This window comes from Carassius auratus, unplaced genomic scaffold, assembly GCF_003368295.1.
Source record: "Carassius auratus strain Wakin unplaced genomic scaffold, ASM336829v1 scaf_tig00214021, whole genome shotgun sequence".
NCBI lineage: Eukaryota > Metazoa > Chordata > Actinopteri > Cypriniformes > Cyprinidae > Carassius > Carassius auratus.
The window spans coordinates 1,082,593-1,095,332 of NW_020527496.1; the positions used below are offsets into that span (position 1 = coordinate 1,082,593).

Sequence of the window (12,740 nt, forward strand, 5' to 3'; positions counted from 1 at the left end):
CCAAGCTTTAGTATTTCACATTGCAGGCATGTTTCTACACCAGGGAAAACAATGCGGAGATGCAGGAGTAAAATTAAAATGTAACATTTAAATTCAGCAGCATATAACATCATTGGGAGTAGATATTTAACCGGTAAAATATTAATACAAATATATTATTCTGTGTACTTTTCACATCTGTAAAGTTGACTAATTAGTTACAAGGATATGAAAACCAGGGGATGTTTTTGTGGTTATTAATATTACAGTACTAGGTCATGGTCAAGGTTATTTATATAGCAAAATTCTGAGAACATTAATTACTAGTGTACTAAAGAGTATCATAGTTGAATTAAAACTGACTGAAGTATTTTTTAGATCAATAATTACTATTACTAAATGTAGTAAACCTATAAAATGTACATTTCTAAGACACTAGTATTATCTTGTTAATTATTAGATGTAAATGTATAAATTATACAGTATATTTTATGAAATTATTCCATGAGGTCTGTGTCAGGTGTTCAACACATTCCCCTTTAAAACAAATTAAAGTTCAGTAACAAAGAGCACAGACTGACAGTGAATTGTCCATGAGTTTTTATTAAACCTTAAGTAAAAATTGATAAAAGTAAATAAAAATAACAAAAACAAATTAAAACAGCCAATATAACCAACATGAAAGATGCAGTGCTAATAAATTAACTCGCCTGACTTTGAGCAAATCTCTCATATTGTAGAAAAATGAACAAAAACAAAAATAAAATCTGAATAAAATACATCGTAAGGCCATAAAAACTTGACTTTTTTGGGGGGGGGGAATTTTTGTTTGTTTGTTTGTTGAAAACACCCGACTTTTTGTTTTCATTAAATACTCCTTAAACAGTTCAATCTTCTGTTAAGGACAACCACCAACAAACTGGATTATAGTTTTATTTTCCTTGACAGTCATCACTGGCAAGCTCAGTGCAACATGGGTAGCTACTACAATGTTGAATTTTCAGTAATGAAAATGTAAAAACTTTTTTTTTTTTTTTGTGAAAGTATTTTTTTCCCTTTTCTTTAAAAAATTAAACCTAAAAAAAAAAAAAACCTAGGAGGATATCGCGACTCCATATCTTAGTCCTCAGTGATGTAAGCAGCACTTAAAATGTTATACACATTACCAGAGCAACCCTGTACGTATCAAACTCCCACAGCTGAAGAAACTGAAATGTAAGGCTTTTCTTCATCTGACATCATCCATCAATCTATCTGTCCTTTCCTTCTGTCACTCCAACAAAGGCTCAAGTATTAAAGACATTTACAAGATTATGTACAAAAAGGTGATTTTCTTACGTTTCTTTAAAACAATGATACTTCTGCAAAAAGGAAAAGACAGAACAAAATAAAACAATAATAACAATAAAGAAAAAAATGGACTTGTATTTTCACATTTTACACCCTCTGAATAGTGGCTCTAAATTGACATAGCACATCGGAAACAAAAGAGAAAATAAAAGGTCAAAAACACAAAATATGATAATTACAATAATATAATATAATAGTTCATGTTAACTGTTACAGATGAAGTCTGGAAGAATGGAATGTTGAAACGATTGCACATCGAGAAGCGGAAAAAGCCTCTGGCTTCTTCCGTCCTGTGGGAAAAGAAGGCTAGCGAACAGCACTTCTTTTTATTATCTTTTTTGTATTGATATAAGAAAAAAAAAAAAAAAAAAAAAAAAAAAAAAACAACAGCACCAAAACAAAGAAAGATCTCTACGATAAAAATCAGGCACAGTTTTCGCTCGTAAGCGTCAGTGTGGGAGGAACCCCTCTCACTGCCGGGACAGGACCCACTCATTCAATCCCTAACACCCACTTCCTCAAGTACAGCCCGACCTGCTGCCATGGAAACCAACGTTCCCGAAATCCACAGAGGGAAGTGTGAAATTAAAACCAGTCGAAATAAAAACAAACAGTACTTCCTCTTCTTTAGAGTCTTCCTCTAAAACAAGCAAAATTTCAAGTGTTTACTGTCTTTAGAGCTGCGTCTTCCGCAGAGGAGCTGCATGGGGACGTAATGAATTCAGATCAGAAAAAATGTGATGAAAATGAACAAAAAACAAAACAAAAACACAACAAAACCAAACCAAAAGAAACGCAAAGCAAAATACAACAACAACAACAAAAGCAAACACCAAAACAAAACCAAAATGAAAACAATGAGCATAAACAAAAAGCAGACACAAAAACAACAACAACGAAACAATAATAAAAATAAAAAAAACACATCAAAACAAAAAGCAAAGCTAACACAAAAAAAAGAAAAAAAAGAAAAAGCAAAGCAAACAGCAAAACAAAACCCAAATGAAACATTGAACAAACAAAATTAAACAAAATCTTCTTGGGCAGCTCCATCGAGAACCAACATTCAAAGGGAAGGGGCCTGGAAAAACGAGGAGTGAAGCACCCATTTGTCCCAAGGTTCACAGTTCAGGAGGAGCGTGTGTGTGTGTGTGTGTGTGCAGTCAATGGGGCCAAAGAAGAGGAGGAAGAGGGTTCAGGCAGAAAGGATGACATCACACCTGGGACCATGTCTCTTAATGCTATCAAACATCTGGTGAATACAAACTAGTGCGCTAGTGCAAAAAAGGCAGCCTCCTTTCAACACAGGAGACTCTGCTCTGCTATGTGGGTGATAAAAGACACAACTGATATGAAGAGAGGGAGAGGAAATCGATTGGTTGATGTAGGCGGCCAGGCAGTGTTTCTCATGAGACAGCAGCGGCGGCGGCGGCACTTTTGGACAGGTGGGTCAGGGACAGCTCTATGGTGGATCTCTTGCGGGGGCCACGCTTGGCAGGTGGTTTGGTGGGGCTGGAGCCGTTATAAGCCGTCTGCTGCGCCCCTCACCAGGGCTTTACCACACACCTGATTCACCAAACTGTTGATCTGCTCCTGAAGGACCAAACAGAGACGAGGAGAGACCAGTCATGACACACTGTGTTACTGCAGTTCTTGTCAATCCCTTTGGCTCATTTTTTGAAACAGTCTCAACATTCAAACTGTAAATGTAATTGTCAAAAGTAGCAACCCAGTTATTTCGTCAGTAAAATGACCTTATTTTTTAATTGCGTGAGCTGTACTGATCAAAATGTTCAGTTTCAGTTAACACTGGAAATATTATATGTATGTAATATATATTATAATTCATTTTGTTCTACTTTATTGTCTCTCATGTGCACCAAAAAAGCAAATGACAAAAACTGTAATACAACACTGAACCCACGCAAACTGGACATATGTTTCCCAAACGTTTATCACTCTGTCAGAGCGCAATGCATTTTATGAAGGGACAGCAACAGTCCATTTAGGAGGGCTGATGAACAGAAGCGTCTCCACAGCTCCCCCTGCAGACATGTTCCTGATCCTCGGTCTTACCTCATCATAGCGGTACATCATCTTGAGGCCTCGACAGCTTTTGTGTTTCTCCACGTAGTGCAGCGCACACTCCAGACAGAAAACCACGTTCTCATTCTCCTGCACCACCTGCAGCATGAGCAACAACCATCAGCTCAATCAAATCATTTGAAGCGCTCAGTAATTCTTACGTCCGTGATGACAGAACGTGAACTATCAGCACTGGAGCTAAATTACACCTGTGACCCAAACCTAGAGCTGTGTAGAACACAGTGACAACTAAAGATTATACAACGCACACAGACAAAACTACTATGAGAATCAGTGTTTCACTAAGAAAAGAGGACAATAAATAACACTGTGGTGTAGATTTAAAAAGTTAATACATATTAACATAACATACATACTGCCCTACAAAGCAAAAAGGCAGTAACTGCATTTTTGATCAAATGGACATTCAAGGCATCCTTTGTTATGTGAGAAAAACATCTTATCTGAAATGTGTGTCGTTTTGGAGAAAAATGGTAGTTGTTTGTACAGTAACTTCTTAGGCTGGATGACAGGAGAACTTTTAAGTCATTTTTCTCAGATCTGTACTCTGCGTAGATACTGCCTTTTAGCTTTGTAGGGCAGTGTAGGCGTTACTGTGATTTGTAGTATAGTGCAGTATTGTGGTTTTTAACCTTGTTGACACCAAGGCCCCCAAAAACAACATTATAGACTGTATTGACCTCTTAAGTTTAAGTACACTTAAGTTTAAACACTGTGTCTGTCCCCATACTATCCATCCTAAATAGTGAAAGCATGTTGAAAACAGTGTGTCAAATGCTTTTTTGGTAAAGTATATCCTATACTGAGATCTACAGTAGAGTGTAATCCAAGCTGAATCTCACCATAGACAGGTAGCAGAGGTGCTGGCAGGTTTGGCAGCGTCTCTCGGACGACTCCAGCGCCAGCCACTTGCGGGGTTTCTTCCTGGCGTCAGCGGGTGACTGGTTGTTGTCGTGCGTGCAGTAGCGTGCGGAGGAGAGCAGCCCGGCTTCATACAGATCCTGCCTTTGCTTCATCTCTATGTTCCTGTAGGACAGGGATATTCAATTCCTGTTAGTGGACCAAGAGGTCCGGTTTCTAAATCACCTTCCCAGGTCCAGACAATATTGCTTTTGGTACAGTTATTATAGTTAATATTCTGGGCAGCAGAAATGCTTTGCAAAAGTAAAAAATCCTACAGAGTCAAAACAGTCAAAAGCAAAGCAGTGGTGTCTGAGAATTTAAAGAGTTGGGCCAAACATCAGGGTGGGTTTCCAGCGCTCACCTGAGATCTTTGAGAAGATTAGAGATTGTACTGAGCACGAGTCTGTTTTCTCGTTTGGCCTCGGCTGTGGCGATCTGGTAGAGCAGCTTCTCCATAGAGAAGGGTTTTGCTATGTGCCTGCATTTCAGGTCCTGCAAGACAAGAGCAAACATGTAGAGCGTCTTCTTAAAGTCTCCTACTAAATGTCTGTAGCTCCAACAGGCGGATGTGGAAAAACGTGAAATCCTCACCTTAGCAGCCTCGTAGCCCAGGTTCATCCACTGTGGTGTGGCGAAGTGCACGGTTTCAGAGACACTGTAGCCGCAGCACACCCTGGACACGAACGCACCGGGGAACACCACCACAAACTCTCCGCTCTGCTGGACCGTTCGGTGGACCTTGATCCCCTCACGACAAAGCACCTCTGGAGAAATCTGGAGAAAAGCGGAGACATGCGTGGTTTGGGTTCTGTGTATGCAGTGAAATACGATTGCACAAAAATGTCATGCTAATATCTTACCATAATGTTCTTCTCCAGCATTTCCAGTCCCGGCGTGCCATTGGCCTGTAGCAGGGTGTGCACCACTTTATCAAGCTTAGTCTTTTCCTCAGCAGGGATAGAATACCTGCAACGGGACGGGCAGAATTTCCTGTCAGAGTCATTATTTGGTTGAATAAGACGACAGCGCTGTCTGCCGCTGTCTGTTTTCTTTGCCATGGAAACAGGTCTTGGCTTTATTATGAGTCATGCACATAAAAAACAAACAAACAAACAAAACCAACAGCTGATGCTCGCATGAGTGGAATGCACAGTGTAAGTGACTGTGTGTTTTACAGAGTACTGCGCCCCCTAGAGGAGCTGATCTTTACAACACAGCTGAGTTAGGAAAGACTTTAGTAAGATGTCCTATTTTACACTGAAATGACATTTAGTCAACAGTGTAACTGTGAACAAACTTAAAATTTTACATTTAAAATTATTTTGTTAATCAAAATAAACTTGCCAAAATAATCAAATAAAATAAGTTTTGCCTTGGCAGCTAGCTGAAATAAGTTTAAGATGAAGTACTAAAATTACTAAAACTGACACATAACACAAAAACACAAGAAAGTTTCTTAAACTTTAAAACGAACTGAAAAAAGTAAAACAATTAAAAGGACTGAAATCACTGAATGTGTCTAAAAATAAATATTGAACAAGATCCACTGAGCAAAACGCAATCTTTTACAATCTATTTGTGAATTGCACAATGTTTTTTTTTAAAGAAAAGAATCATCATCTGTTACATTTTTGGATCTTTGATAATTATATATTTAAAAAAAGTAAAAAAAAAATAATAAAAAAAAAAAATAAATAAATAAATAAATAAATATATATATATATATATATATATATATATATATATATATATATATATATATATATATATATATATATTCAATTTAATCAATTATATGATATTTAAAATGTCAATTTTATTATGTTAGACAGTAACATGACCAATGTACACTGTATCAGCAATATAAAAACTTTCATGAAATAATATATATATATATATATATATATATAATATTACATACATAAATCATAATGAAAATGATCAATAATGAATTTTTTTTTTACTTTTTTTTTCAATTAATCAATCAATCAATCAATCAATCAATCAATCAATCAATACTTCTGAATGTATCTAATGTTGTTACATACATACCCCAATGCTGGTTTATGGGGCACATGTTAAATTTAATACATTTCTTAATTCATTTCTAAACAGTACCTGGGAACAAAAACTCACCAAATGCAATCAGCACCAGTGTGTAAGTAATCGATGTATGGAAGGCGGTTTTGGTCTTGTGACCAGCATGAGGTAGAAAAGACCATGCCGATGTTCAGCCAGGGAATAGTCACCCCTGTGAGAGAGAGCGGGTGATGACTTATTCAACAAAGAAGCTTTACGTGATGTGGAGAGAAGTGTACTTCCTGCTACTGACAACAGCAGTGGACTCACCAGGCACAGCACCAAGATGGCGCAGAATGGATCCAGAGTTATTGGGAAGGACATTGAGGTTCCATCCATGCCTGCAGCGACAGAGAGAAAAAGAGAGCTTATAGTAGCATCATTTTTATAAACAGTAAGACTTCGTCCCATCTAGCTCAAACAAATGCAGCTCTTACTTGGAGAAGGGTTCGGACTTGCACACAGGGAAGCCGCTTCCATGTGTGTTTGTGTCTACTTTCCCATAATGCACTGCTACATGGCAGTCCCTCTGCTCCACTATCCGCCAATAATCTTGCTATATAAAGAAAAGCAGGACAGATGGAGATAATAGAGAAAAGGCAGGAAATAGGGAAAGGATACAAGGATACAACTGTCACGGGATATGCTTATAAAATATGCAACACAGAAAGTACACGCTATTTAAAGACAGCTATTATTATACCTCGGAAATACTTGTAACTAGGGTGGACATTTTACACCAATAATGTAGTAACATATTACACTGTACACATTTACATCTGGCGAATGGTTAAAATACAGGAAGTGGTTTGTGTCTACCTCAACTTCAGCAGCCCCAGGCTCTTTGTTGAAGCACATCATCATGGTATTTCTTGCTATTCTGTAAAAGGTGGTCAAAGATACTGATCTCCCCTAAAAACAAAAAAACAAAACAGTAAACCGTAAGAAAAATGGCAAAATAATCAGTCTGTTTGGCAGCCATCTTGGAAAAGGCTGCAGGCAGGTCTCAAAAACAAGCTTACGATAACATAACATCCGTCAAATTACCATTAAGTTCTGTCTTATGGTACTATAAACGTGGCTTCTCCTGCTAAAATTAAGGCTAAAACTTGTTTTAGCTGATAGATGTTACAAAGTGCAGTGTGTGTGTGTGTGTGTGTGTGTGTGAGAGGAGCTGATCTGTGACGTATATGGAGGCACCATTCTGTGAAGAGGCCCACTCTCACCGTCCCACCCAGCAGAGAGTGTTACCTCAGACAACAACACCCAGACAGACAGACAGACAGACGAGGTGCTATAAGAGACAGTGGGCTGGTGAGGCAGACGGAGTCACCTTACATAGACTATAGCTAAGACCTCAGACACACGTAAACCTGGAGCTGAGAGCCTGGGAACAAACCCTTTCACGAAACAGCTATTCTCACCGATACCCACCCACCCACGGTCACAGTTCTCTCTTTCCTTTACCACTGGTCCTCTCTCAAACACAAGAACCACACAAACTCTGCCCCATTTCAATGCTTCAGTTTTTATATCGGTAATCTATGTTCAACTGCAGCATGCTAACCAAAATTAAACCTCACAAGTGACTAAATTTACACACTCTTTATGGGCAGCAGACAGGCGGTGCGAAAAGAGCTCTTCACCTGAACCACACACACAAAAAAGTTATTTAATTTCCCAGCTGATTCTAAAAAAAGCCTCACGCTAGCATGCTAAGCTAATAAATTGACATTCTAATAAACACAAATGCACTGCATACAAAAATGCTGTGTTTTAAAAACTAAATGTGTAAAATGAAAAGTCAAACGCACAGAAAAACAAAAACAAAACATGCATATACTGCAGAGACTTTATTTTGGCCAAAATGGGATCTCAAAGCACTATAATTTAGCTTCAAGTTGCGAGCACGCCTATGATGTCTAAAATATTGCCTAGGCAGGCAGCTCACTAGAGTTTGTAATAGAGATATGCTGTTTTGTACCTCTAAATCTGTCTGAGGAATAAAATAGACACTCATACTGGCATCTAAGCAAGTCATAGCTCTGAAATGAAGCTCAGATCTGTGATGCATAGCACGGCATAGAGACACATCCATCAACCAACACATTACGTATTAAAGCCTTTCCTCCTTTCTTTCCCGGCAGTGTGGCTCTGTGTTCCGTGTACAAGCGAACATAGTCATCACGCTTGAAATTCTGGCACATTCTCTGGCAGCTCATTGGTGAGCCGTCTATGCTCTCTCTAAACACTTCATTACCTGAGGAAATGGCACATCTGCCAGTCTGAGTGAATATAGTAAATAAAAAAAGTTTTCAATTCCGCAAGGAAACACAATGACGTTAACTTGCTGATAAGCTTTATGACTGCCATTATCAAAGCTGTAGGTGCATCTATCACATCCCTTACCTTATATATACATTTGTGCTGGTCACTGAGAACACCTTCATCTTCTGCCTCCTCATCTGCCTCATCAATGTAGACTTTTTCCCCTTTCTTTTCCTGAGCAAACAGTCTGCGGCGGCCGGCCTGCCGCTGGGTCTCTGGCTCTTTGTTGTGATTGCGGAAGCCATTGCGGTGGTTGAGTCCGGTGAGCCCATTCTTGGGTTCATAACGGGGAAGAGCCAGAGTCCGCTGGCCGATATCCGAGTGGCCCTCCAGGGGTCCCCGCTTGCGTTCCAGAGCTTTCTTTTCTGCCAGCACCTCCTGCTCCAGTTGCCGGTGCTCCTCGGGGGAGAGCAGGTCATAAGAGAGCAGGTACTGGAGGTAGGCCTCCTGGAGCTTGGCCAGACGGTCCTGTGCTGATTTGGGAATACGAAGCAGGTCGGCCAACCGGCTCCATTTTTTCAGGTCCATCACCTGCTGCATTCCACCCATGTCGTAGACCAGCTCGGAAAAACGAGCCAGATCTACTTCACAGCCACCTGAAGTGGCGACAATGAAAAGATAGAGATGATTGTGAATGTTTAATGCACTGTACATTAGGAAAGCATATTAAGAGTTAATGTATTGTTTCCAAACATAACTCAGCTAAACCACTGCATCTAGGACACACTGCACCATCAGCTGCCAATTGAGTGTTGACAGCTCCAGAATTAAAATTCATTACATTTCATGGCTCATCAATTCTCTAAATATGTTAGCAGAAAAATGGTGTATCATCTTTATTTGTCTTTTGAAAACATAATGACGGGAGAAAGTGAGCTAAGGAACTGAGGGAGCGTGAGCAACAACAAAGATCAATGTCCGAGAGTTTAAAACTCTCGTAGGAATTATTGCAGCATACCGGCGGCATTCTAAAAGGCTCAATAAACATTAAACATTCTGAATGGAGCCTGAAACAGCACACGGGATACTGAAGTAAAGCAATGGTGCAGGGCTGCTTCAAAACCTCTTAAACCTAACTGTGCTCGACAAGTTCTGGAGAAATGGGTGATTGGTTCGACATACGGTTTTACCAACTCCTGACAGACAAGAGACTTGACAACATATCTTAAGAATGGACCATGAGACAGTTCACTGGTCGGTTTACATACGGATTGTCTCTCACCCCTTTATTAACCTAAGAAAGCTGACATGCAATTATATTTATACATTCACAGGGCAACAGAGCTACAGTAATTGCTGCAATAGTACCTAAAGCGTAGAAATAAGAAATGGCGCTCCTGAAGGGCCACTGTTTTCAAACATATGGAACCCACACCAGTATGAAATTTATCCTGAGAAGTTATCTTGTTTAGATTGTTCAGGTAGGATTGATTAAAGTTGGAGAACTCTGCAGTGCATTGAGCCCTCCAGAAGCAGAGTTGTCTTAGCCCCTAAAAATAGGGTTCCTCAAATCCAACCCTGGAGGGTGACAGCCCTGCAGAGCTTAACTCCGATGCCAAACAAAAATACCAGAGCAGGCTAAATAACGTCTTCAGAGTTATTCGAAAATTGCAGGCAGGAAAGTTTGCCCCAAACAGTGGACCTGTAGATTGAAGGAACTCTGCCCTATACCAACAAAAGCAGTTGTAGTTATAAAGTTTTAAGTGGACTTACCTATAAGAGGTGGTTCATCCATTGAGATGCCCTGAGATTTGAGGTGCTTCTTAATGCAGGCCAGTTTCTGAACATTGGGGCCCCAGCGCCGACCCAGCTTGTGGATGCGCTGAACCTGTGTCACAAAACGCATATCGTCATTGAGTTTGCACTCTGGCCTCCAGTCAGGAGGAGGCAACACTCTGCACAGTCCAGATGATTCGGCCCGTTCCCGAACTGAGTCGAGGTACACCAAAGGGTCCTGAAACTCCCTGGAGCTGGGCTTGAAAATGGGCACCTCCCCCAGTGATGCCCACCCTCCCCTTCTCCTCTCCCTGTCTCTGTCCGGCCTTGGTGGAGGCATGTGTGTGGGCTCTGCTGGTTTGAAGGATTTGCTGGCTGAGGTAGTGGATGTGGTCCGGTTGAGGGCCGGGTTAGTTTGGGCCCACTGCTGTGCTTGTCTGGTGAACATCAGTTTGCCAGCAGAGGCACGTTTGGGCCGCAGACGTGCTGGCTCAGGGGTAGCGGGGTTCTGGGGCATGGGTGGGGAGGCGGGAGCAGCAGGGGGCGACGGAGGAGGGGCAGGACCCATTTTCTGAGTAGGGAAGGCGGCCATTTCAGTGATACTGTGTGCAATAGTGAAGGTATTAGGGGACTTGAACTGACCCAGGGCCTTCTTGCTGCGAGTTTCCAGTGGACTAGTCTGCAGTTTAGCTTTCTTAACCTCAGAAACAGACAGCTTAGTCTTAACCTCGTCTCTCTCAGCTCCAGCTCCAAGGATCGTAATGTCATCACTTCTACGTTTAGAGTAACGCAGTCCCTGCCGCACTTGCCGGCCATCTTCCTTCTCTTCCCTGGCACTGTGGCGTCCATTAAGCCTGCCATTAGGCCGGCCCCCGTTAGTCATCTTATGCACCCCGTTCAATAATAGCACCTGTTTGCGGGTTTTTGCATTGATACTTTGGGCTTTTCCTGAGTGAGAGAGCTGGGGCCGACCACGGCCATTGCTGGTTGGATGATGAGAATGATGGTGGTAGTTGTTGTTGCTGCAAGCACGAAGGCCAGCAGAAGCAGCGTGCTTGTTGTGTTTGAGTTTGGCTTTCTTAACCAGTTCTCGTTTTGCTTTGGTGTAGGTGACGTGGCCCTTGTTCATGGTGGCTGTGTACTTCACAGTTTTTGACTTTTTGGCACCAGCCTTTTGCATGCCGACTGAAGATGCCCGTGTGACTCCATTGACTTTCGAGACCTAAAGTGAACAGAAGATATCATCATGTTACATATAGTGGATCAATGCAACTTACTAAGGATCTGTGAGAATTCTCCAACAGTCCCCTCAATCCTGACAGCAAAAAATAATCTCCTAATGTCTATTTGCAGACTGAGTCAGTCACAGTGCATGTTTTGACTCACACAATAACACCGACCACAACAGACCAACAAAAACCCCAAACAAGAGAAAACAGCAGAGAAGAAAGAGTGAGGCGAAGTGTACTAGATAGAGGGAGAGAAGAGAGAGAGAAATGTTTTATTCAGTGCCAACAGCTGCAAAAAATCCTTAGAAGTAAAGTTTAATCATAAAATCCCATTCAAGTACCAATTCATAGTTGGCTTTATACAGCATAAAGTTCTTCAAATTTGGCTTTAACGCCTCAAATAAAAGGAGCTGTTCTTTCAGCTGATCTGAGGACTCCAATATACCTCACAGCAGAGCAGATTCAGCTTGGGTTACTCCCGGTCTCTCATTGTTTAACAGCCACCGTGGGAATTAGACTATGCCAGGCTAAAAAACATATTCAACCTCAACTTCTCTCTTCACATTGTGTTCTTTGGCTCATTTTTTTCCCTAGCAAGTCAGAAAGGACTTGATTTCTTACGTGTGTGATCTCACCGAGCTAAGAAAAGAAGATGCAGCAGGAGGGTTTAAGTGGGCTAAAACTCCAGGTGAAATAATCATGATGTACTTCCTGACATCAGCAGACTCTCATTGCACGGGAAGGATGAGTCCTGACATTTGGATTCAATTCCTCGAGAAGCCTTTAATCAAAACAATGCAATGGAACATGGATGATGTAGCCAGCTATGCAAACTTTTCTTTGCACATTTGTGGTGAATAGTATATACAGTAATAGTACATATGGCATTGCCAATAGCTAGTTATATTTTTACTTGCATTTGGATTTTGACAAGTGTTAGCTGCAGAGAGTTTTTCCACCAAACAAAAGAAAACCGAGAATAGCACAAATAAAAACTGAGCTTTTGTCAAAATGTGAATGATCACACCTGATATAAAGGGGCTGGTTTAA

General features: G+C 40.9%; 1 protein-coding gene across 1 annotated transcript in view; it reads right to left on the reverse strand.

The window, feature by feature from the left end:
- Positions 1-2,254: 2,254 nt before the first annotated feature.
- LOC113090790 (protein Jumonji-like) overlaps positions 2,255-12,740 on the reverse strand; it is a 96,392-nt gene continuing 85,906 nt past the window's right edge. Inside the window, exons 7-18 of the mRNA XM_026256384.1 lie at positions 10,459-11,683; positions 8,827-9,341; positions 7,237-7,329; positions 6,855-6,973; positions 6,688-6,758; positions 6,475-6,589; positions 5,199-5,304; positions 4,930-5,112; positions 4,700-4,830; positions 4,278-4,461; positions 3,406-3,513; positions 2,255-2,922 (exon numbers count right to left, since the gene is read on the reverse strand). Of these exons, the coding sequence (XP_026112169.1) occupies positions 2,851-2,922; positions 3,406-3,513; positions 4,278-4,461; positions 4,700-4,830; positions 4,930-5,112; positions 5,199-5,304; positions 6,475-6,589; positions 6,688-6,758; positions 6,855-6,973; positions 7,237-7,329; positions 8,827-9,341; positions 10,459-11,683 (2,922 nt within the window). The 3' untranslated portion in view covers positions 2,255-2,850. The remainder of the gene's footprint in view (positions 2,923-3,405; positions 3,514-4,277; positions 4,462-4,699; positions 4,831-4,929; positions 5,113-5,198; positions 5,305-6,474; positions 6,590-6,687; positions 6,759-6,854; positions 6,974-7,236; positions 7,330-8,826; positions 9,342-10,458; positions 11,684-12,740) is intronic.